The sequence below is a fragment of the Vidua chalybeata genome, chromosome 18 (assembly GCF_026979565.1).
Source record: "Vidua chalybeata isolate OUT-0048 chromosome 18, bVidCha1 merged haplotype, whole genome shotgun sequence".
Classification (NCBI taxonomy): Eukaryota; Metazoa; Chordata; class Aves; order Passeriformes; family Viduidae; genus Vidua; species Vidua chalybeata.
Genome location: NC_071547.1, coordinates 4,259,107 through 4,279,394, shown reverse-complemented (window position 1 = coordinate 4,279,394; position 20,288 = coordinate 4,259,107). Strand labels below are relative to the sequence as shown.

The 20,288-nt window shown below is 53.8% G+C and overlaps 2 protein-coding genes across 5 annotated transcripts in view; one reads left to right on the top strand and one right to left on the bottom strand.

Moving 5' to 3' along the window:
- Positions 1-29: 29 nt before the first annotated feature.
- Positions 30-7,488, bottom strand: DAO (D-amino acid oxidase). 4 transcript variants are annotated; one of them, XM_053959083.1, is made up of 13 exons: positions 7,394-7,488; positions 6,779-7,033; positions 6,071-6,487; positions 5,586-5,838; positions 5,354-5,468; positions 4,929-5,005; positions 4,453-4,518; positions 4,054-4,108; positions 3,512-3,616; positions 2,970-3,052; positions 1,372-1,489; positions 725-823; positions 255-393 (listed from the first exon to the last, which is right to left on the bottom strand). In XM_053959083.1, the coding sequence occupies exons 4-13, from the start codon at positions 5,777-5,779 to the stop codon at positions 259-261; spliced, it is 1,047 nt and encodes a 348-aa protein (XP_053815058.1). In that variant the 5' UTR covers positions 5,780-5,838; positions 6,071-6,487; positions 6,779-7,033; positions 7,394-7,488; the 3' UTR covers positions 255-258. The 4 variants fall into 4 exon arrangements, with proteins under 4 accessions (XP_053815060.1, XP_053815058.1, XP_053815059.1 ...); XM_053959084.1 differs by having other exon boundaries at positions 6,793-7,033; XM_053959085.1 differs by lacking the exons at positions 6,071-6,487; positions 6,779-7,033 and adding an exon at positions 30-115 and having other exon boundaries at positions 238-393.
- An 861-nt stretch (positions 7,489-8,349) lies between these two features.
- Positions 8,350-20,288, top strand: part of SSH1 (slingshot protein phosphatase 1) — a 30,870-nt gene continuing 18,931 nt past the window's right edge. The window contains exons 1-2 of the mRNA XM_053959346.1: positions 8,350-8,459; positions 12,818-12,858. Of these exons, the coding sequence (XP_053815321.1) occupies positions 8,394-8,459; positions 12,818-12,858 (107 nt within the window). The 5' untranslated portion in view covers positions 8,350-8,393. The remainder of the gene's footprint in view (positions 8,460-12,817; positions 12,859-20,288) is intronic.

Genomic DNA, 20,288 nt, shown 5'->3' with positions numbered 1-20,288 from the left:
CCAGCCTGCCCTTTGCAGCCTGAGCCTAGACAGCACTTGGTGCACTTTGCCACGGATGATGAGTCCATATCTGAAAGCCCTTCCTCCAGGCAGGTTGTGGAGGGAGTGGAGCCATCTGGAAAACAGCAGTGACCTGGAAATGAGACGCTGAGAGCCAGAGCTGGGTCGAGCAGCCCGTGTGTGTATCCCTGTGCTGTTCCCATCCTTCTGCTGTGATGCCTAAGCCACTGTTGTCACCTATTCCAGGGGAGCAGGTGCTCACAAGCGGGGCCCTGGGGGGGTGGCCAGCTGCTTCTTCTCCTGCAGGATGCTCCCAAAGAGCCGAGCTGCTGCCATGGCACAGCCCCAGTGGATGGTGATCCCAAAGCCGCCGTGGCCGTAGTTGTGAATCACCTGGGGGAGAACCACAGAATCCCAGCATGGATTAGGGGGAATCTCAGAGCCCTTCTTGTCCCATCCCCTGCTGTGGGCAGGGACATCTCTAACCAGCCCAGGTTGCTCCAAGCCCTGTCCAACTGATCCCTGAGCACTTCCAGGGATGGGGCAGCCACACCAATGATTTGTTTCAGTATCTCTGACATTTATCCCTGGGCTCAAAGATTCCCTTGCTGTTGGTGGGGAGATGGAGAGAGGGATGATCACAGGGACAGGGCTTCTTTATCACTGCCCCGGGCACAATTAACACGGTCATTAATTACACTCAGCCCCGGGGCTGTGCGGGTACCTCTGCCTGGAGGTTCCCGAGGCGGATGCTCTCCCGCTCCAGGCGGACCGAGGGCCGTGCTGGTCTCAGGCCGCACCACTCTCCGACGATCTTTGCCTTCTGGAAGCAAAAGCACGTCAGCACTGCACAGCATTCCTTGGAATCCCACCAGCCAAACCTCACAGCACCAGGTGAGCCCTGAGATGAGCGGAGACAGGGGGCTCCCCATCCTGCAGCAGCTCCAGGCAGAATTATTTGGGATGGCAGTGCCAGCCTGGAGCTGAGGCAAATCTCTGTGCCAAAGCCCCACACCACCTTTCCTGCTAATCCAGGGAATAACAGCAGCACTGGGAGTGGACATAACCCAGCTTCACCCCACACAACCCTTCTCTAAAGGCGTGGGGACAAAGGGCTGGAACCTCCCAAAGCTCTGGTTCTATTTTTTACCAGCTACATGAGTAATTATTATCCCTATAAACCTTGTCTCAGTGGCAGCCCCAGCCCTTCCTGTCCCTCAGCCAGGTGGAAGAGCCCCAGGTATCCATGATGGACACACAGAAGCCCTGACTCATGGAAACACCGAGGTCCTGTGGTTTGTCCCAGCACCCATTCCTGCATCCTGAGCCCCCCAGCTCCCCGTGCCCCATGCTGGCAGGTGGGTCACCCACCTGGAGAGCTGGGAGCAGCTGGCAGCAGCTGTCCCAGATGGATTTGTGATCCTTGGCACTGTTCTCCTCGCTCCAGTTTCCATGCTGGTAAATCCCTCCCAGGACTGTGAACTCGCTCCTGCACCAGGAGCCAAAGGAGACACACAGTGGTGGTTTGTCCCCAGCTGTCCCCCGTGGGGCCACCACATGGAGGGACACTGTGTGAGTGTGATGTTGGATCCTGCTACACCATGAGCCTGCAAAATATTCCTGTGGGAGAAACTCCCACATGGAGCAGGCGGAGAGCAGTGCCTGCACGTCTGCTCGTGAGCAAGTCACTCATTAAATCCTGTCAGCCCTTCCTTGTCTGGGCAAAGCAGACAGATAATTCCATCCTTATCAAACAGGTCTGCTCCTGCCTGGCTCAGGAAGAGCTGGAAGGAACGGGATGGCTCTGGAGGGGAACACAGAGATTGGTGCTGCCGCTGCCCCAAACTCCTGTGGATTAACAGAGGACAAGAGGCAGGTTAAGGCTGAGGGGGGCCTGGAGGGGTCAGTGTGGCTGGACCCTTCCAAAACCTTGCTTGATCATTGGGAAGCACAAAAGCAAAAGGAGGCAGCCTCCAGGGCTGAGCTGTCTGGCAGGGAAGGGGTGCCCTCCACACAAGAGCTGCATCCAGCTCTTCCTTTGGGATCAGCCTGGTGCCCAGCTCTGACAGCTCGAGCTAAAACAAGCACAGGCAGAGGAATTCATCTGTGCCTGGGACTGTGATCAGGAATCACTCAGAATATGCTGCATGGGGGCTGTGAGCCTGCAAAGCTCCTGTTTACATCCTGGCTTACTGCCTAAACCTGAAATATTAGGACAATAGGAAGTGCCAGTGATGCAGCATTCAAATTCCAGCTTAAAGACCACTCTCCACTGCCAGAGCAGGGTCACTGCAGCCCCTTGGGAGGAAGCAGAGCTGGGATGAACAGCAGATGGATTCATTTATCCCATGGTGTAGCTCCCTGGGCAGAGCCAGAAGTTGGACTCGATTCTTGTGGTCTCTTCCAGCTCAGGATATTCCCTGATAAACCCAATGAGATGCCCCCAGGCTCACCAGCAGCTCAGGGAACAGTGAGAGGAAGGCTGAGCTTTCCCAGGGGGGTTTTGTTGAAGTAAAAGAATTCCTGCCCTGTTTTTATGGGGGCATGGATCAGCAGTGCCTTTCCCCACCCTGAGCTGCTACACCACAGTTTGGTCCCTACCGTCGATAATAAAGATGGCTACAGATGAGAAAACAAAACATTTCCCCCAAAATATTCACTCCACTGTCAGTGTTTGGCTGTTCTGGGGACTTGGTCAGGATGGAGTTTGCTTTGGTGGGATTTGGTCCTTGGAAAAGGACAGGACATGGAAGCACCGTGGTGCAGGGTGCTCTCTGTGCCGACTGGGAGCTCCCTGGCTCTGCTGCCCACATCCTTCTGCTCTCCTCCCACACAGCCAAGAAAAGCACCAGGGATGAAGGCAGGCCTGGCAGACACAGCAGGAGCCGTGTCCCAGACCAGGCTTTGGGGACACTGACAGAGGAATGTCACTGGTGCCAACCAGCCCTGCCTCGGCCATCGTCACCTACCCCGGGATGACGTAGGGCGAGTTGTAGATCCCGGATTTCAAGTTGTGAGTGATGATGAAATGCTTCACCCACGGGGCCAGGACCTGGGAGATGAAGGGGAGGAAGTCTGAGCTGGAGAGAGGGTGCCAGACTCAGGGGGCAGCAGGAGGGACATGAGGGTCCAGATATGGGACCCTCCCTTAGCTCCGTGTTCCCTGTGCTGGCTTCCCTGGGAAGATGGGAAAACAAGTAGGGAGGAGCTTCCTACTCACCTGTGTTTCTCCAAATAATCACCAGCTTCTCCCAAAGATTTCTGTCTTTTTATTATCAGCATTGTGCCTCTGACCTCCCCCAGGAGAAACAGGCTGGAGGCTGAGGGCATTCCCACAGCTGAACCAGGAATGGGATCCTGGTTGGTTTCACATGAGCAGTGTTTGCTGGGAATCAGAACCTGATCCCAGTGTGGATCCAGCCACAAGCCCATGGTTTTCCCCAGAGGGCACAGACACTCCTCGTGGTAACAGACAGGTTTTTGGGAAGCCCCCAGGGCTGCCCCAGCTCACCTTGATGATCTGGCCCCGACCGGGCTGCAGCTCTGGGTCGGGCTGCAGGTCCCCTGAGCGCATCCCACTGCAGTTTAGGACCACATCCACACCCTGGGAAAACAGCTGAGGAGAGAGGGACACGGCTGGGAGCAGCACACAGGGATGTTGCCACAGAGGCACAACGTTCCAAACGAGCCAAGTGCTCTTTCCAACAGTCAGGAAATGGATAAACCATAAGGGCCAGATCCAGGGCACAGCTTCTTCCCCAGCCAGCTCCTGCTGACATCCCATGTGTGCCATCAAGCCATTCCAGGGAAAGCTGCCAATCCATGCTGGATAAATGCTCTACCCCGTCCTCTGTCAACCATCCCTCAATACCCACGACCCTTTATCTTTCCTGGTAGAATTTATTTCCTGGATCTTGCCATAGTCTTGCTGCTGTTCCCTGGCCCATCACTCATGCCAAGGAATATCCTGGAGCAGCACCTGCCTGCTGGATGCTGCTTCTCCACTCTGGGATGGGGCTGTGCCCTCTGCCCTGGCTCCACATCCCCACTCACCTCCTGGAAAGATTCAACCTTCTTATGGAAAAACTTCACTCCCCTCTGCATCAGCCTGGGAAGCACAAGTCCATTTGTTACTGGCAAATTAAAAGCAAATGTTCAATACCAGGACACCTGCTCAGCATTAGAAATTATAGGAATAAAAACCAAGCCCCAAATCCTTCCAAAGCCAGAAGCATTTGGATGCAGCTCCAAGTATCCCAATACTTTCATTTTTGTCATGCAAAAAATACACTCCTGGGCTCACTGTTAATGTGTTACCCCACTGGGGCAACGAACAGGAATTCCAGAGCCTCTTCCATGTTTCCTGGGGATGAATCTCTGCCTACCCTGTCCTGATGTGCAGGATGAAAAACCACACTTGCAGCCAGAGGAAACAGGAGCAGCTGCACTCACCTGTTGGTCAGCCAGGGCAGGTAACTCCTGCCCTCCAGCATCAGCGCCGTGTTGAACCAGCCATAGCTGAAACAGGAGGAGAGGAGGCTGTGAGGACCTGCAGGAGCCTCCTGCCCCAACATTCCTTACAGCCACTGTGGATCTGGGATCCCAGCTCCCCTTGGGACCCTCCTCACATGAGTGTATGATTTTTCCTCCCTTTTTACAGCACAAAACACCTTCTGGTTTTCCTCCCCTGTTTTGACACTTAGGAAAGGTGAGGTAGGAGAGGAGCTGAAATGGTTTCTGTGCTGGGTTGCTGCTTTTTTTGGCCATTTAAGCTGTTTCCTATTTATTTGGAGGGAAGCAGTTTTAAAGAAGTGAGGACATTTCTGTGCCTGCAGTTCCTTGTCCCAGTGCCTCATGCCAGGGCTGTATTCAGGAGGTGAATCCAGGACTGTCCTACCTGAGTCTCCAAAAAACTGACTGAAAAATACCTGTAACCAGGGAAGAGTTCGAGTTCTTTTGGTGTCAAGTTCCTGAAGCCCAGGACAATGTTCTTCCAGGACGGGTCCTACAGCACAGAAAGAGCTCTGAGATCATTCATGAACCGGGATCACCGTGGGACAGAAGCCGTGGGGGGATCATGGGACACATCCCATGGGACACAGCCCATCCCAGAGGGACACAGGTGGATGTGCAGCTGCCAGCACAGCTGGAGAGGCTCTGTCACTCCCACTCTCCTAGGGCTCGGCCCTTCCTCACACCAAGAATGCCTCGGGAGCACAGAAAACACCATGTCCCAGGCACTGTCACAAGGCAAACTTGGAAATTCTGGGAAGCACTGGCTGGAAGAAGCCCAGCCTCACCCACAGCCGCTGAGCCACAGCCCTTCCCAGCCCGGCCGTGATCTGCTCCTTACCGGCACCGGCTCCGTGAACAGGTTGTAGCCAGAAATGAGGAAAAGCCCCATTTCCTTGGCTGCTGGGGAGTGCAGGTGCCCGAGGAGGTAATCGAAGGTCTCTTTATTCCAGAGCCTGTGATGAGAATGGGACAGTGGCGGCTCTGCCAACCCCACAGAGCTGTGCCAGGGCAGCTCATGGCACACAGGGAGAGGGACAGGCACCATCCTCCTCCTCCTCCTCCTGCCTTACGTCTCCTGCAGGTTGCCGTGGTCACTCAGGTAGGGCTGCCACAGCCCGGCCGCCCCGTCGCTGGTGGTGTGGGGGGTGAAGTGGTCAGCGTAGACCTGGAGCTCCAGGGAAGGCTCCAGGCTGTGGAACTGCTCATGGATGCACAGGGCGCTGGAGAGCCCGATCACCCCGGCGCCGATGATGGCAACACGCATGGCTCCGGCTCCTGCGAGGGGTGAGGGCTCCGAGGGCAGAGCTGGGGCTGCTGGACAAGCTGGGGACACCACGGGGGAACATCAGCTCCTGCAGGAGCCTCAGCTCCACTGCCAGAGCAGCAGGGAAGGGCTGAGGTCCTCATGGTGCATCTGCGTGCTTTTCTTGTAAAGCCTCCCAGCCCTCCTCGAGCTCTGATCCAGGAATCACGGATGGGGGGGTTGTGGTTCCTCACAGTGGCTGGGGAATGTGTCTCCACCCCTGGCTGTGCCAGCAGAAAAGCTGCAGCTCACCTGGCACAAGGACCTCCAGGTGTGTCCTGCCCCAGGACAGGGTGGCACAGCCTCCGGATCCTCCTCTGCGTCCCACCAGCCACAGGCTGAGCAGCCAGGGAGATGCTGGAGCACCCACCACAGAGGGACACTGTGAACCCTCCACTCCCAGTGACCCAACCCTGCTCTGAGCAGCTCACAATCCTTCCCAGCCACTGGCATGGGCTGGAGGCAAGAGGTGGGCACGGATAAGAAAGGTGGGAAGCAGCAGGCGTTTTCCAGGGGGCAGTGCCAGGTGTGATGAGTGCAAGGCTGGATCCTCACACCATTGCCACCCTCAGGGCTGCACGTGAGGGTGGCTGTGCCAGCACCCCAAACCCTTCCAGGCACAGCTGGGAGGATGGCTGTGGGTAAATTCTGGCTGCAAATCACAGAATTCTGGAATCACAGAATCACAGAATCACTGGGTTGGAAGAGACCTTCAAGATGATCGAGTCAAATCCAGCCCCAACCCCTCACCCAAACCCTGGCACCCAGTGCCACATCCAGGCTTTGTTAAACACATCCAGGGATGGTGACTCCACCACCTCCCCGGGCAGCCATTCCAGAGCTTTATCACCCTTTCTGTAAAAAACTTTTTTCTAATATCCAACCTAAATTTCCTTTGACACAGCTTGAGACTGTGTGCTCTGGTTCTGTCAGTTCCTGGAGAAAGAGACCAACCCCCACCTGACTACAACCACCTTTCAGGGAGCTGTAGAGAGTGATGAGGTCACCCCTGAGCCTCCTTTTCTCCAGGCTCAGCACCCCCAGCTCCCTCAGTTGTTCTTCACAGGGTTTGTGTTCCAAGCCCCTCTCCAGCCTCGTTGCCTCCTCTGGATGCACTCGAGTGTCTCGATGTCCTTCCCAAACTGAGGGGCCAGAGCTGGACACAGCTGCAGCCCCTCCCCATCCTCTGGTCCCCTGGTGACAGCGCTTTCCTGCCTTGGAAAAGCCCTGTGGTCACTGCCTGTGCAGGGAGTGGACAAAGACCAGTTTGGGGAAGGGCTGGGGGTGCAGATCCTTGGCTGGTTCTGGGAGCAGGAAGACATTCCAGCCTACAGGGTTTTTTTTTGGACAAGGTGAAGTCCAGCATCTCTGCTGTGACAACAGGGGGACTGACATTTGCCAGGATGGAGGGATGAGTCATTGGAATGGCACAGTGGGAGCTGCTTCCCATCTGCCATGGTTTTATAGCCCTCAGGAACCCGGGTCACCTCCTCCACCAGGCTCAGGGACTCGTCCCAGCTGCCCGTGTAGCATCAGCTAAAAAATAATGGGAATACACATTTTCCTCCAGTTTACCTGCGGAGTGTGGGGTCCCTGGAGCAGTCACTGCTGTGTCCAGAGGCTTCAGAGTCAGAGTTGTTGTTACAGCCCAGCAGGGCAAGGTCTGAGTGTCCAGGGCAGCAGGGCCAAAGTCTGCTCTCGCTCTGGGGAGGTGGAGTTCCCATGTGATGCCACTGGCAGGCGGCCCCAGAGTCTCGGAAAACGGGGTCACCACCATTGGTGGCAAAATGCCACCCCTGCCTCTCGTCTCCATGGTGACCACTGGCAGACCAGGACACAGGGATGTGTTTAGTGGGCATGGTCCTGGAGGTCTTTTCCAACAGCAATGATTCTATGATTTCCCGGGGTCTGGATTTGCAGAATCACTTAGATTGGGAAACCTTTGGCTGATCACCATCTTGTCAACTAGACCACAGCACTAATGTTGCTTCTTGAACACAAGATTCCTGTCAGATCTGGAAAAATGGAGTGCTTCTGGCTCAGTTTTTGAGTAGGAAGAGAGGCTGAAGGCATCGGGATTGGTCAGCCTGGAAAAGAGAAGGCTTCAGAGGGACCTAATTGTGGCCTTCCAGTACCTGAAGGCAGCCTGATGGAAAAATGGAGAGTGACAATTTTCAAGCGCCTGGAGCGACAGGACAAGGGAGAACGGCTTCCCACTGCCAGAGGGCAGGGTTAGATTGAATACTGGGAAGAAATTCCTTCCTGTGAGGCTGGGGAGGCCCTGGCACAGGTTGCCCAGAGAAGCTGTGGCTGCCCCTGGATCCCTGGAAGTATCCCAGGCCAGGTCGGAGCGGGTTTGCGGAGCGTGTCCCTGCCATGGCACGGGATGTTGGGATGGGACGGGGCGGGGTTTGGGGGGTGGGATGGGCGGGAAGCCCCGCCCACCACAACAGACCCCGCCCACGCGGTTAAGCCCTGCCCCTTTCAAGCCCCGCCCTTTCCCTCGCAGGCCCCGCCCCGGCCCCGCCCCTTCCCGGCGTGAGGGGGAGGCGGCCGCAGCCCCGCAGCTGCAGCCATGGCGCTGGTCACCCTGCAGCGCTCGCCGACCCCCAGCGCCGCCTCCTCGGCCAGCACGAGCGAGGTGAGCGGTGGCGGGATGGGCAGGGACGGGGAGGGAAGGGGAGAGTGAGCCCCGGGGGCGGCGGCGGCGGATGGGGAGCGGGGAGGGGCGGGGTGAGGCCCCGCTCGGGGACAGACCCCTACAGCCCCCCCAGCATCCCGTAACCCAGAGCTTCTGGCTCCATCACCCATGAGGACCAAGGTTCCTCATGGTCCCGGCCTCCCGGCTGTGGCCCTTCACAGCTTTCCCCCTCCAGCCCCTGGTTCCACCCCTTCGCGGCTCCTTGGCCCTCCACAGCCACTTGTTCCCTGTCTTCATCCCCTCGCAGTCCCCATGGCCGCACTTCCGACAGCCCCTGGCACCAGCTCGGCCCCTCACAGTGTCCCCAGCCCCTGGTTTCGTGCCCTTCACAGGCGCTGGTCCCTCACGGCTCCCAGACCTACAGCCCCCTGGTGCCCCATAGCCACTTCCCCAGCCTTCCTCCCCTTACAGCCCCCACGGCCCCGAGCCTCACAACCCCCACCACTGCCCGGCCCAGCTCAGCCCCTCACAGCCCCCAGCCATGCCAGTCCCCTCTCGTAGCCCCCGATGCTGCCCAGCCCCTGCCTTTTGATGCTGCTGGGCTGAGCCAGGCCTGGGTCTGTCCTGTCGTCCCTCCCACACACAGCCCCGTTCCCCTGTGGCTGTCCCCCATTCCAGCCCTCAGCTGGCAGGGAGCCTGAGTTCCCTAAACCCTGGGGCAGCCTGCTTCACCTCTCTCTGGGCAGAGTGCTGGGCCTGGACCTTGTCCCTGTGTGGCATCCCACAGCTGCCATCACCTCCTGCCGCAGGGATGCTCTGTTTTGCCCTGTGTTATCCCTCTGTCCCTGCCATGGCACCACATCTGCTGCAGCTCCTGCCCCTCAGGTAGCTCACACCAGCCCTTCCTCAAGGTGACCATTGTCAGTTCTCCAGGAGCAGCTCCCATCCTGCTCCACCCCATACCTGTGCCACTCCTCACACCTCCACCGTGCTGCTGCCCTCTCCTTCCCCCAGCTCTGCTGCTCCAGCACCTGTGCCTGCCACTTCACCTGCCCCATGGTGCCATCCGTGTCCTGCTGGCCTGGCACTCTGCATGTCCCAGCTCTGCTGCACACCCCCTCCACTCCTGTGCCCCAGAAATGCCCTCTCCTGCCTCTGCCCAGCCTTGGGCTTCTGCTTCCCCCCCCCCAGCTCCCACGTGCCATCCAGACACAGCTGCACCTGCAGTTTCTATTTCTTCTCACCTTTTTCCCTCCCAACCCATCTCCTTTGTGACCCTCAAAGACAGGCCTGGTGTTTCTCTGCACATCCTCCCCGTGCATCCCTCTCCCCCCATGCTTCTTTCCTTTGATGTTCACTGCCCTTGGCTTCGCTCTGTCCCCACTCCTGCCAGGTAAACAATCCTATTTGTCACCTGTCAGGTCCCTGTGACTCCCCCGATTAGCTGCTCTGAGGGGGGAGCAGGAGGGGGGGCCACAAATCTCCCAGGTTCTCCCTGGCCCCAGGGGCTGCAGGGGGTCCCTGGCTGCAGAGACCCAGTTTGGGTCACGCCGTGCCAATTGAGGAACTTGGAGATGTGAGTTGCACTTTTTGATGGAGTTTTCTGAAGGAATTTTGTGGGATCTGGTTTAGACAGAGTCTTAAACAAGACCTAGTGGCCACCCAATCTAGAGAGATGAAAATGTGCTGTAACCCCAGAGCAGGCAGTGGAATTAGGCTGGATTTAACTGGTGCAGGAAGGAGAGGAGTCAAAACAGGCCTTGCCATATACCCCTGTCTTAGGCATTGCTTTGTGTCAGAGCTGCTGCTAGTGATTGTATTTTCTGTGGGGTCACCATACAATTCTCCTTTTTCCTCCCAAAAATGCTGCCCCAAATTTGCCACCAGGTGTTGTCCATGGTAGGGCACTTCTGCCACCTGTACCCACAGCTCAGCTGTGCTGTGGTGGCTCCCAGAGTAAGAGACTGAGTCCTGTTAGAACGGTCTCTTCTGACATGAAATATCATAAAATTATGATTTCCAGATTCAGCATGTTGATTTTGCAAAGTTAATTTAAAGAAAAAATCCCATAAAAAAATGCCAGCCTGCTCCTGGTCTTTTAGGATCTTTCTTGCAAGGAAAACCTGGGCTCATTTGGGCTTTTAGCTGAATAATTACTAGAAGATATTTTAATGGGAAATGGTGACCACACGTCCTTGCTAATTGTGACTGTGCTACTGTGGCCTCTCCTAACTCAGGAACCCAAAGGAATTTATAAAATGGTTGCTGCTGCCTTGACGTAGTGGGCCATAAATTCTTAGGTGAGCGTGGTTCACACCCACTCGCAAACTTGCCCTGCTTGTGCATCTCCCTTCCACACATCTCCCACTCCCTGTGGTCCTTCAGAGGGGCCACGCTCAGCACAGTCCCCAGGGAGGGACGTGGCAGTGCCTGGTGGGGTCTGGCCATGGTGGGATGAGCACCTGCAGCTCCACAGCATCACCACAGTGTGTGGTGCACCCCAAACCCTGCCAGCTCCCAGGGGTGAGTAGGACAGGGCAGGAGGGCTCGGCGTGGCAGCCTTGATGCTGCCTTGCTTTGGTTTTCCTGCAGTTTTTAGTAGAAAATCCAGGGAAAATCAGCTTTGGGAACAGCTCAGCTCCTGCAGGAGAGGAGCCCACGGCAGCTCCAGGCCCAGCCCTGCTGCTGTGCCCCAGCTGACGACATGCAAGAGTCATCATCCTCACAGTCACGTTTGTTTAAAAAGGAAAAAAGTTTTTCTTCCCTTTGTTGCTACGTGACGGCCCCAAACAAACAGGAGGGTGACCCTGCAAAGGTCCCAAACCTGCCAGACCTTCCCAGGGCTGGGGGATCTGCCAGTGGGGCCACTGGAACTCGGGGTGCTCTGGGGCCCTGCCTGCAGCCCAGCTCTGCACTATAAACAGACTAAAAATAGCCATGGTATGCTCCTCACCCTCTGCTGGGTCAGTCGGGACAGCCTTGTGCATCTCCCTTCCTCCAAATGGCCACAGTTCCAATATCCGGCCTCTGCTGTTGCATTTGAAGGATTTTTTTCCCCTGGCTTTACTTGGTTCTCACAGATTGTCAGCAGAGCAGCTCCTGTGCCCTCCAGCCTCCCAAATCCTAACTTGAGAGGATGGGGAGCAATCCAGGTCCTCTCACCCTTCCAAAGCTCCAGTCTTGAACATTTGAAATGATGCAATTTGCTTATTTTTAACTTGTACAAAACCACCTGGAAACAGGTAACTCTTACAGGGACCCTTATTTGATGTGGGTTCTGAGCAGCGCTGTAGGAAATACCAGGATGTTCCCCACGTGTCAGCACTGATGGAGCCTGATTCCTGCAAGCCTTGTGTCCCTCCAGCTTTGTCAGGATCGGGTGTGTTGTGAGTGTGAAGGATTTCCTGTAAGGTCCCTGCTTTGCTTTTTGGGCTCAAATCTTCTCCCCAGCACAGCCCTGCTCTCCAAGGGGATGCTCCCCCCCTCCCCCCTTTCTTCTCTGTATTCATGCAGGACCAAAGCAGAACTATCTCAAAACCTGTTCTTTTGGTTTCTTTTTTTTTTTTTTGTCAGCTCTGGCTGCAATTAGCCCGAACTCTGCTTTTCTTTAATAAGGAATTTTGTCTAGCAGCTACTAGGGAATTTGAAGGGGATGACTGAAAAGCATGACTCTGAAAATGCTTGGTTTTGGAAGCTGAGGTCACACTTCTCTTTTGAAGAGACTCAGTAAAGTGTAGTGTCACCTGAACAGCCAGATTTGCTTCCAAGGGACTTCCTACAAGTGCCTGGTGCAAAAGTGCCCCTTTTAATCCACACCTGCCACCAAAGCGGCGTGTTCCCCAGGAAGGCAGCAGGCAGAGGACATGCATTGTCCCACCCTGGGGACACGTGTGCCATCATCCAGGTGGAAGTGGCCTCCTTGTCCTGCCAGTGAGTCCTGGAGCTGGGACAGTCCCAGGGAGCACTTTTGGCTGTGTCCATGTGCTTGGGACACCCCAATTCCCAGTTCTTTGTGCCCAGCCGTGGCTGCCAGCTGCTGCCCTCACGTGTGTGCGCAGTGGGAGCGAGGTGTGCGCCCCGGTGACGTCGGGGTTGGCGCTCTTCAAAGCGCTCTGCACTCCAGGACCAGCTTGCAGGATTAGGACCTAATAGCTTTAAAATCCCCGTGAGCCCCTTTGTCACCCGGCGCCGGGTGCTGGTGGCATACAGGACTAGGGAGTCTCATTTATCCCTGGCCCCGGGAAGAAAAATCCCACAGGAAGCAGCCCCTCACACCCTGCTGGTGCAGGGATTTTATTTACAGGTGTAATGTACAAACAACCAACACATAACTCTCTTGAATCCTTTTCTCCCCTCAGGCGGAGGTCGGCAGTGATGAAGAGCGTAGACTAAATGTGAGGTAAGCTGAACTTTTGGGCTCTAAGTTTCCACTGTTGTTAATTGTCCTGATCCCACAGAGACCCCCATGCCTAGAGGAGGTGGTGTTGTCTGCAGAGAGCTGAACCTGGGGATACTCTCTCCCTCATCAGTTTTAAGATGAGCATTTAACAAGACAAAAGAATAAAAGAGAGTTTGTGATCCTTTTTCCCCTCGTGGGAAGACACTGGAAAATTACTGGTCAGCTTTGGCCACAGCACTTTAGTGTTATCACAGCATCTCTGGCTCTGCTGCTGCTCCCTGAGGCTGGGGCTCCACTCGGGAAGGGGGCTCTGCTTCCTCCCAGGGGGGGGAGGGGAGAGCTCTGCTCATTCCTAGGTGTTATCTACCAGGAATTTGCCTCCCTGAGGTCGTGCAGAGCCACTATGTTCATGTGAGGGTAAGAAAAGGCTGAGCTGTCCTGCCAGAGAAGAGAGAGGCTCCTCTTGCTGACACTGTGCAGATCCAAAGTGGTGACACGAGCTCGTGTGCCGGGGCCCTGGCTAATGGGCTCTGAGTAATGCTGTGGATGGCTCACTCTAAGCCTGGCTCTTGCAGGCAGCTCTTACCCTCTAACCTGTAAACCACAGCCCAGGGGAGCAGTGTAAAGGTACAGCAGTGGTTCAGCACTCAGGCTCTTCTCCTTGTCCCTCCTTCCTGCTTTCCTTATCCTGGCTTCAGGAAAAGCAAAGCTGCTTGTGCTGCTGCTTGTACTGTGTTTGCCCTGCAAGTGAAGTCAGAGACCAGAAAGCAGGGCTGCTCGTTGGCAGAGAAGGAAATGGTTGGACTTTTTTGTTTCTGAGTTCTGGGATGGTATCTCCTGGCTGCATCTTACTGGGAGGCCTGGAATTCCATGGCTGTCCTGTCTGCACACACATAGGTTGCAGACAGAAGTGCTGTGTGTCTGCTCTGTGTGCTGTCTTGTGTGTATGGACATTTCATGGCTATCTGTAATACCATTTGAGAGCTGACTTTGTGGGGAATGGATTTTGTATTGATGAAGTCAAAATTCAGGGTTCCTTGTTCTGCTCCTTGTACAATGCAAGGCCCCAGCAGGAACCTGCTGAAGCCATGAACATCCACAGAATCCTAATTCTTGTGCTTTTCCCCATGTGGTATTAAACAGCAACATGTAACCAAACAGAATGGCAGCCTCATTTTGGATATACAGTTCTGTGCTGAAAGAGAAAATACAGCTTTATCCTCTTCACTGCAAATGTTCTCACTGTACAAATAAATCCTGGTGAGATCCTTGGATTTGTGGCCACCTTTGGTCTGTCTGGCCTCTTTGCAAGCCAGGCATGTGCATCCACCACTGATCAGAGCCACCAGGAGTGTAGATGCACTTAGACCAGGCTTAAAGGCTGATGCTTTTCCCCTGGCTGTTAAAAAATGCTGCAGCAGTGACGTTGGACACTGAGATCCCATGAGCTTCCTCTGTCCTTCAGTCTCCTGGGGCTGCTCTTCTGTATACCATTGTCAGGATAAGAATCTGGTAATTAAATAGCCAGACAGACCTCGAGAATCAGATGGCTCTCACACACAGCCTCTGCTCTCCTCAGGGGGAAACACTGCCAAGAGCTGCAGGAAATATACAGACATAAAACTGATGATAAATGGAGCTCCTGTTGGTTTGGTGGGTTGATCCTGTCCCCTTCCCACTGGCTGCTGTCCCCTTCCCTGCTCTGGTTCAATCTGCTGAGACTCTGCCCGGTGCCCAGGGGGTGGCAGAATTGTTCAACTTCATTGTGCTGCTTCTCCTCTGAAAAATCCCTGCAGGATGGCCTGTGCTGGTGTTTGTGCCTCGTTCAGTCCTGGTCTAGCCTTGGTGACAGCTGGACTTTGTCACACATGTCCTGAGCCCAGGAGTCAGCAGTGCAGCCCCTGGCTCTGCAGACTTTGGAGATCTAAGGGTGAGGGAAAAGGAAGGATTGTTGGAAACATGTCCCCAGCATGCTGCCAGCTCAAGCTGTGTTTCATCAGTACAGGAGGGCTGTGCTAGTACACATTTATGACATAATGTATTAATCTGCCTGGTGAACAATTATTTTTGTTCATTCCAAAACATTCTGGGATTTTCATTTGAGGTTGCGTAGCTGGATCTGATTCCATGAGCCATCTGATTGTTTTCTTGAAAGAACAGGTCTGTATCATGGTTTTGCACCCAGCCATGTCTTGCTGCTCCCTGGTCATCCTTCCTTATGGTTTCTGTCATTCCAAAATGCTTTTCTTTCTCCCTGGAACAGCTTCTACCCCGGAACAGATCAAGGGGACATGCTCTAGGTTCAAAGACATTGCTGTTATCTTCATTTTCTTAGATATTAATCTGCTTTAAGTCACATTGTTCTCTGTTACCAAAAATTTTGTGGAAGGTTCAACAACATAACATCCACAGTGCTTCCAACAGGCAGCCGGGAGTTTGTATTGCTCCCTGAGGGTAAAGACTCAGAGCAGAAGGAAAAAATAAGAGAACTGAGAGCCCTGTTGGGCTCAGTGGAGCCAGAAGCTGCAGGTCTGAGCTGTGTTATCAGTGTCTGCCCAAACCTTCCCTCCTGGATAATCAGGGAGATGCTGTGGCTTGATCCCTTTTTCCCCCTACTGGTGCAATGCACCCACAGTTTACTCAAATCTTTGTAAAACTGCTGTCAGGGCTAGGCCAAGCCCGTGGGAGGATGTGTTAGCCTAGACTTAAGCAGAGTCTTAAGTTCTCTGAGATCGAGTTCCGTGCAAGCTTCGTGCGTGCCGTGCCTGTGGCCTTATCTCAGCCCCAGATCCTGCTGCTCCAGCTCCGAGCAAACTCTGAGGAGATGCTATCAAGGAGGAGGCAGAGCAGAGCCCAGCTCTTTCTCAGCTGCCTGCTCTGGCACAGGGCTGGATGTGTAGTTTTTCCTTTTTGGTGTGACCCAGTTGATTCTCACCCTTGGCTGTGTGCTGGCTCTGCCACACTGAGGCAGAGGAGATGTTGTACAACCCAAATCGCTCTGTGAGTGTTGGCTGATTCTCAGATGTGGCTGGCAAACACAGCAAGATAATCACTGGTTTTAATTCCAAATATAAATAGGTTTGTTTAGCTAGTCATTCTGTAATCTTTGCCATTATTGGCTTTCCAATCACAGCCTGAATGCAGGGCCGGGTGAACGTTTTCAGACACCTTCTGCAGAGAGATAGAGGTTGAACCACTGTGGAAGGGCCTAGAAGTTAGTTATCTCCAGGCTCTGATCAAGCCTGAAGATGGTTATGAAAAGAATTGTTCTTGTTTGGCTCCTCTAAACCAAATTTTAAGAGCTGGTGAGAGCAGCTGTGGGAGGTAGAGGTTTTCAGGGTTGGGCTCGTGTACATTTGCAGGTCAGTGATCAACAGGAGGAGTCTTTGGTGCAGACAAACTCTTAACAGAGCAACAGCAGGTTTAGATTGGATATCAGGGAAAATTCCTTCATGGAAAGAGTTGTCAAGTGTTGGAACAGGGTTCCCAGGGCAGTGATGGACCCCTCATCCCTGGAGGAATTGAAAAGCTGCGTGGATGTGGCACTTGGGGACATGGTTTAATGGTAGCCTTGGCAGAGCTGCAGGAACAGCAAGACTTGATCTTGGAAGTCTTTCCCAACCTAAATAATTCCACGATCATCCCTCTGGCACACACCACAGGACACCACTGTATCTTATATCACATATGTATATATTTTATACACTTGATTTACAGTTAGTATTATATTTTAGTGCACCAAAATGATCTTTTAACACCTTGATCCTTAATTTCTTTAAGGATTTAGGAGCATGTTTTGCTGGAGCAGCACTGAGTGAATGCCTTGTACCCACAGCCGTGTCCATGGTGCCGGGCTGAGGGCAGGGAGAACGCGGGGGCAGCTGCCTTGAGGATTTATTTGTGGGGACAGCAGCTCATTACAGCCTTGACAAGTCCCTCCAGCCACTGCAGATTGATTGTGTCGCGGGGAGCTGGTGGGAGATCTCGGGGCAGAAGTTGCTGACTTCATGAAGTGTTCAAAACAGGACGCTGAATCACATCCTGGCCGGCGGCAGCATCCTGCCTTAGCGTGCTCCGTACAATGGGGAGGCACCGGCCCAGCCCCCGGCCCTCGGGAGCTCTCAGCCCGGAGGCGTGGCCCTGGAAGCTCAGGAAGGTGTAATTAGACCTTTGCGTTTTGTGGTGGGCTGTGTGTGGATGTTCAAAGGCCACAGAGCTAGGGAAACGTTCACTTGTTTGACACTTATTTACGATCTGGCCTTTCCAGGAAACCATTGCTGATTTGAAGTTGAGCAATATGAGGAGTTTACTTGGATGTAGGTAGAGCAGCAGCAGGAGAGCTGCCAATTTAAAGATGTGATGATTAGACTATTTTGGATTTGTATCTAAATCTTTTTGGGTTTTTTTCTTCCATGAAACCTCAGCACTTTGGCAGAACCTAAACCATGAGGCCCTATTATCAGAGGTGCTGGCTGTGCACTGAGCACTTGTTCCTGTAAAAGGCCAGCGTGGTCACTGTTTATTTAGGTGTTAGAGCTGGGTCAGAACAATATTTTGGTTTCAAATGCCTCTAGATTTTAAATATCTTAATCTTTGATAATTGTCTGCCAAGATCTGTGAGTCAGGCATTTCTCATACAAATCAGAGCTCTGCTCTGCCTGGCAAGTGTTCCTAAGATGTTTTTGGAATGGGGAATGGACAGAACACCTTCCTAGGCTTGGTTTTAGTGCTAGTGAAGAGTGTTGAGATTATTTCCTGAGAACACTGATTTTTTCCCAAACATTTACACATCCCTTTGCAGCATTTAAATCCCTGATGCAGAATCACTTTACCACTGCACAAAAATAAGCCAAAAATAAGTCCAGATTCCAACAGATTAGGGTGCACACCACATCCATCAGTTGTTTACGTTTATCTGGGATCAGGACTCTCCTCTTCAAGGCTTGTCTTCCCTCTCTGAAAATTTTAGTTTCTTGAAGAAATCCTTGCTGCAAGAACTGCTGGTGAAGGAAACCTTCATATCAAGGACCAAGTCAGCCAGAAATGTGGGGAATGGGACAAAATGTCCCGTTCAGACTTCCCAAAAAGCTGCCAGGTTCCTTGTTTGTTCTGTCTGCCATCCAAATGGTCACATCCAACTGTGTCCAACACTTGCATCCCAGTGGAGACTGCTGCCCATGGCTTGGCATCTCCCTCCCAGCCGTGCAAAACATCCTGAACTCCAGCTGTCTGCTTCCCTCTGCAACCCATCCTGCTTAGAAAAAATGGCTTTGGAGTGGAGGGGGAAAAGAAGGATGATCCTGGGGTTTTTACCACCAATTTTCCATTGTGAGTGAGCTTTGCTCCTGCCTGGCACTCTCCTGATTTTGGGAATGCTGGCTGTGTACCCCCAGGGGGCTGGGAAGGCAGGCTGCAGTCTAGTCAAACACTCGAGGTGTCAGGGTTGAGCCAGAACTTTTCTCACTCCGCTCTTACTGCGCGTGATCTGCCTGGATTTGTTTCGTTTTGTTTTTCCACATTACCAATGTGTCAAGTACTCCCTGGTCTCTGCTGCCTTTTTTGGAGCCGTTCTGAAACCTGGCAGCTCAGCTGGTTTTTGGGTTGCTGTGCCACCAAGATTCCCAGCCGTGCTTCCGATGCCATTGTCTGTGTCCTGGCTGACCTTCGCTCACACCGCTTGGAAGCTGCTCCCTTAATCCTTTGAGCTGTTATTCACCTTCCTTTTCTTTTCCAGCGGCGCCGTTGGAGAGTTTCCACTTGTTTCTCTGGGAGACACTGCTGAGTGGGTGAAGTGGGGTGATTTCATAAAATAGTTCCAAGGATTAAAACACTGGGCTGACAGGAGGAATGCAGGAGGATGGGCCCGTGTGCTGACAGCTCGGCTGGGGAGGAGGACAGGAGCAGGATCAGCTCCTGCCGGGGGCACGGGCGGAGGCTCTGCCTCTGCCTCGGGTGTGCCCTCCGTGGTGGGCATCATCCCACCTCTCCTTCAGCTTGGACACTGCGCTGGGACAACTCCAGGGCTTGTGGCCTGGCTCCCCCCTTACCTGTGGTCATGGAATAGCAATGGCAGGAACATGGCAACACCCAGAACAGTGACTTGTAGGAAAACACAGGGAGCCAGTGTTTTGGGAGTAGCCAGCTTCCCTCAGACCACCAGGGAAATCCATGTTTTGCTGATGCTGGGATCTCTGTGTGTTCCCCTGTGCCAGCTGCTGCTTTCCCAAGCCTTGTCCTCCAAGTCCATGACTCCAGGTGAGCGTGAGCTGATGTGTGGAGCAGCTCTGCCCAGCTCCTGCGGCAGGCTGGGGACGGTCCAGGGCATGCACTGGGGTCACCAGTGCTGAGGGGCTCTGTAGGGTTAATACTCCTTTTCCTAGCAGCTTGTGCAGGCTGAGGTTTGGAGAGGATCTGGCCTGGCCTCCTGAGACAGTGGCTGTCACCAAAATGACACCGTGTTTCAGTGGGAATCTCAGAAATGCTCCTTGGGATTCAGACCGAGTTCCAAGGCCATGGCGTAGCTGGGTGATGCCGGGATCAGCCTCGTGCTTTTTTGAACTCTGCGATTAATGGGATGAGCAGAAAGGATTTCTTTTTCCTTGTGAAACAATCTCTTATTTTATTTGGCTTTTCACCATCCAAGTACTAGGGATTCCTAGAATTTTCTCATTCCTGGCTGTTTGGGAGCAGTTCTGTCAATTTACTTTGCGCAAGCCTGCTGGAATGGGGAATGATCCTGCTAATTTGTTTGTTTCCCTCTTCCTGCCCTTTCTTTTGGAGGGTTTATCCCAGCTGCTCCTGGGTTGTCTGCAGGCACAGCCTGGATCCTGGGGCTGCCCCCAGGGTGGGATACTCAGAGCTGAGCTGGTTCCACTCAGTGCAGGATCTGTGCTGATTGCTGCTCCAGCCTGATGCATCCCAGGAGTGGCTGGAGGGACATCATCAGCAGTCTATTTCTGTTGGGAAATTGGCTTTTGTGGGCTTCATGATTGATTTCATTTTTCTTTTTTTGCTCTTTGTGCCAGAGGAGCGTTTGTGTGTGAATGGCCTGCAGTGTCTGCAGCCCTGTCAGCATTCCTGCTGGGATGTGGCCCACGATCCCCACGCCTCCGAGCCCAACAATGCACACTCACACTCCCCTTGGTCCCTGCTCTGCTGAGAACAGCAAAGCCTGAGTTTTTTGGTCTCCCCAACATCTCACTTCCTTCAAAAGAGATGGGAGAGATGTTTGCTCCTGCAGGGAGGCTTTACAACCAACACCAACACCCCCCCAGCTGGAGCTGCTGCCTGGCCCCTTCCTGGCACAAAGATGCCCTGGCTGTGTCTGAGGAAGAGGAGATGTTCTCCTTGTGAACTTGCAGCCCACATTTTGCTTTTCTTCTGAGGGTGACTTGTCTTCAGCTCAGGAGGTCTGAGAATGATGAGTTTGG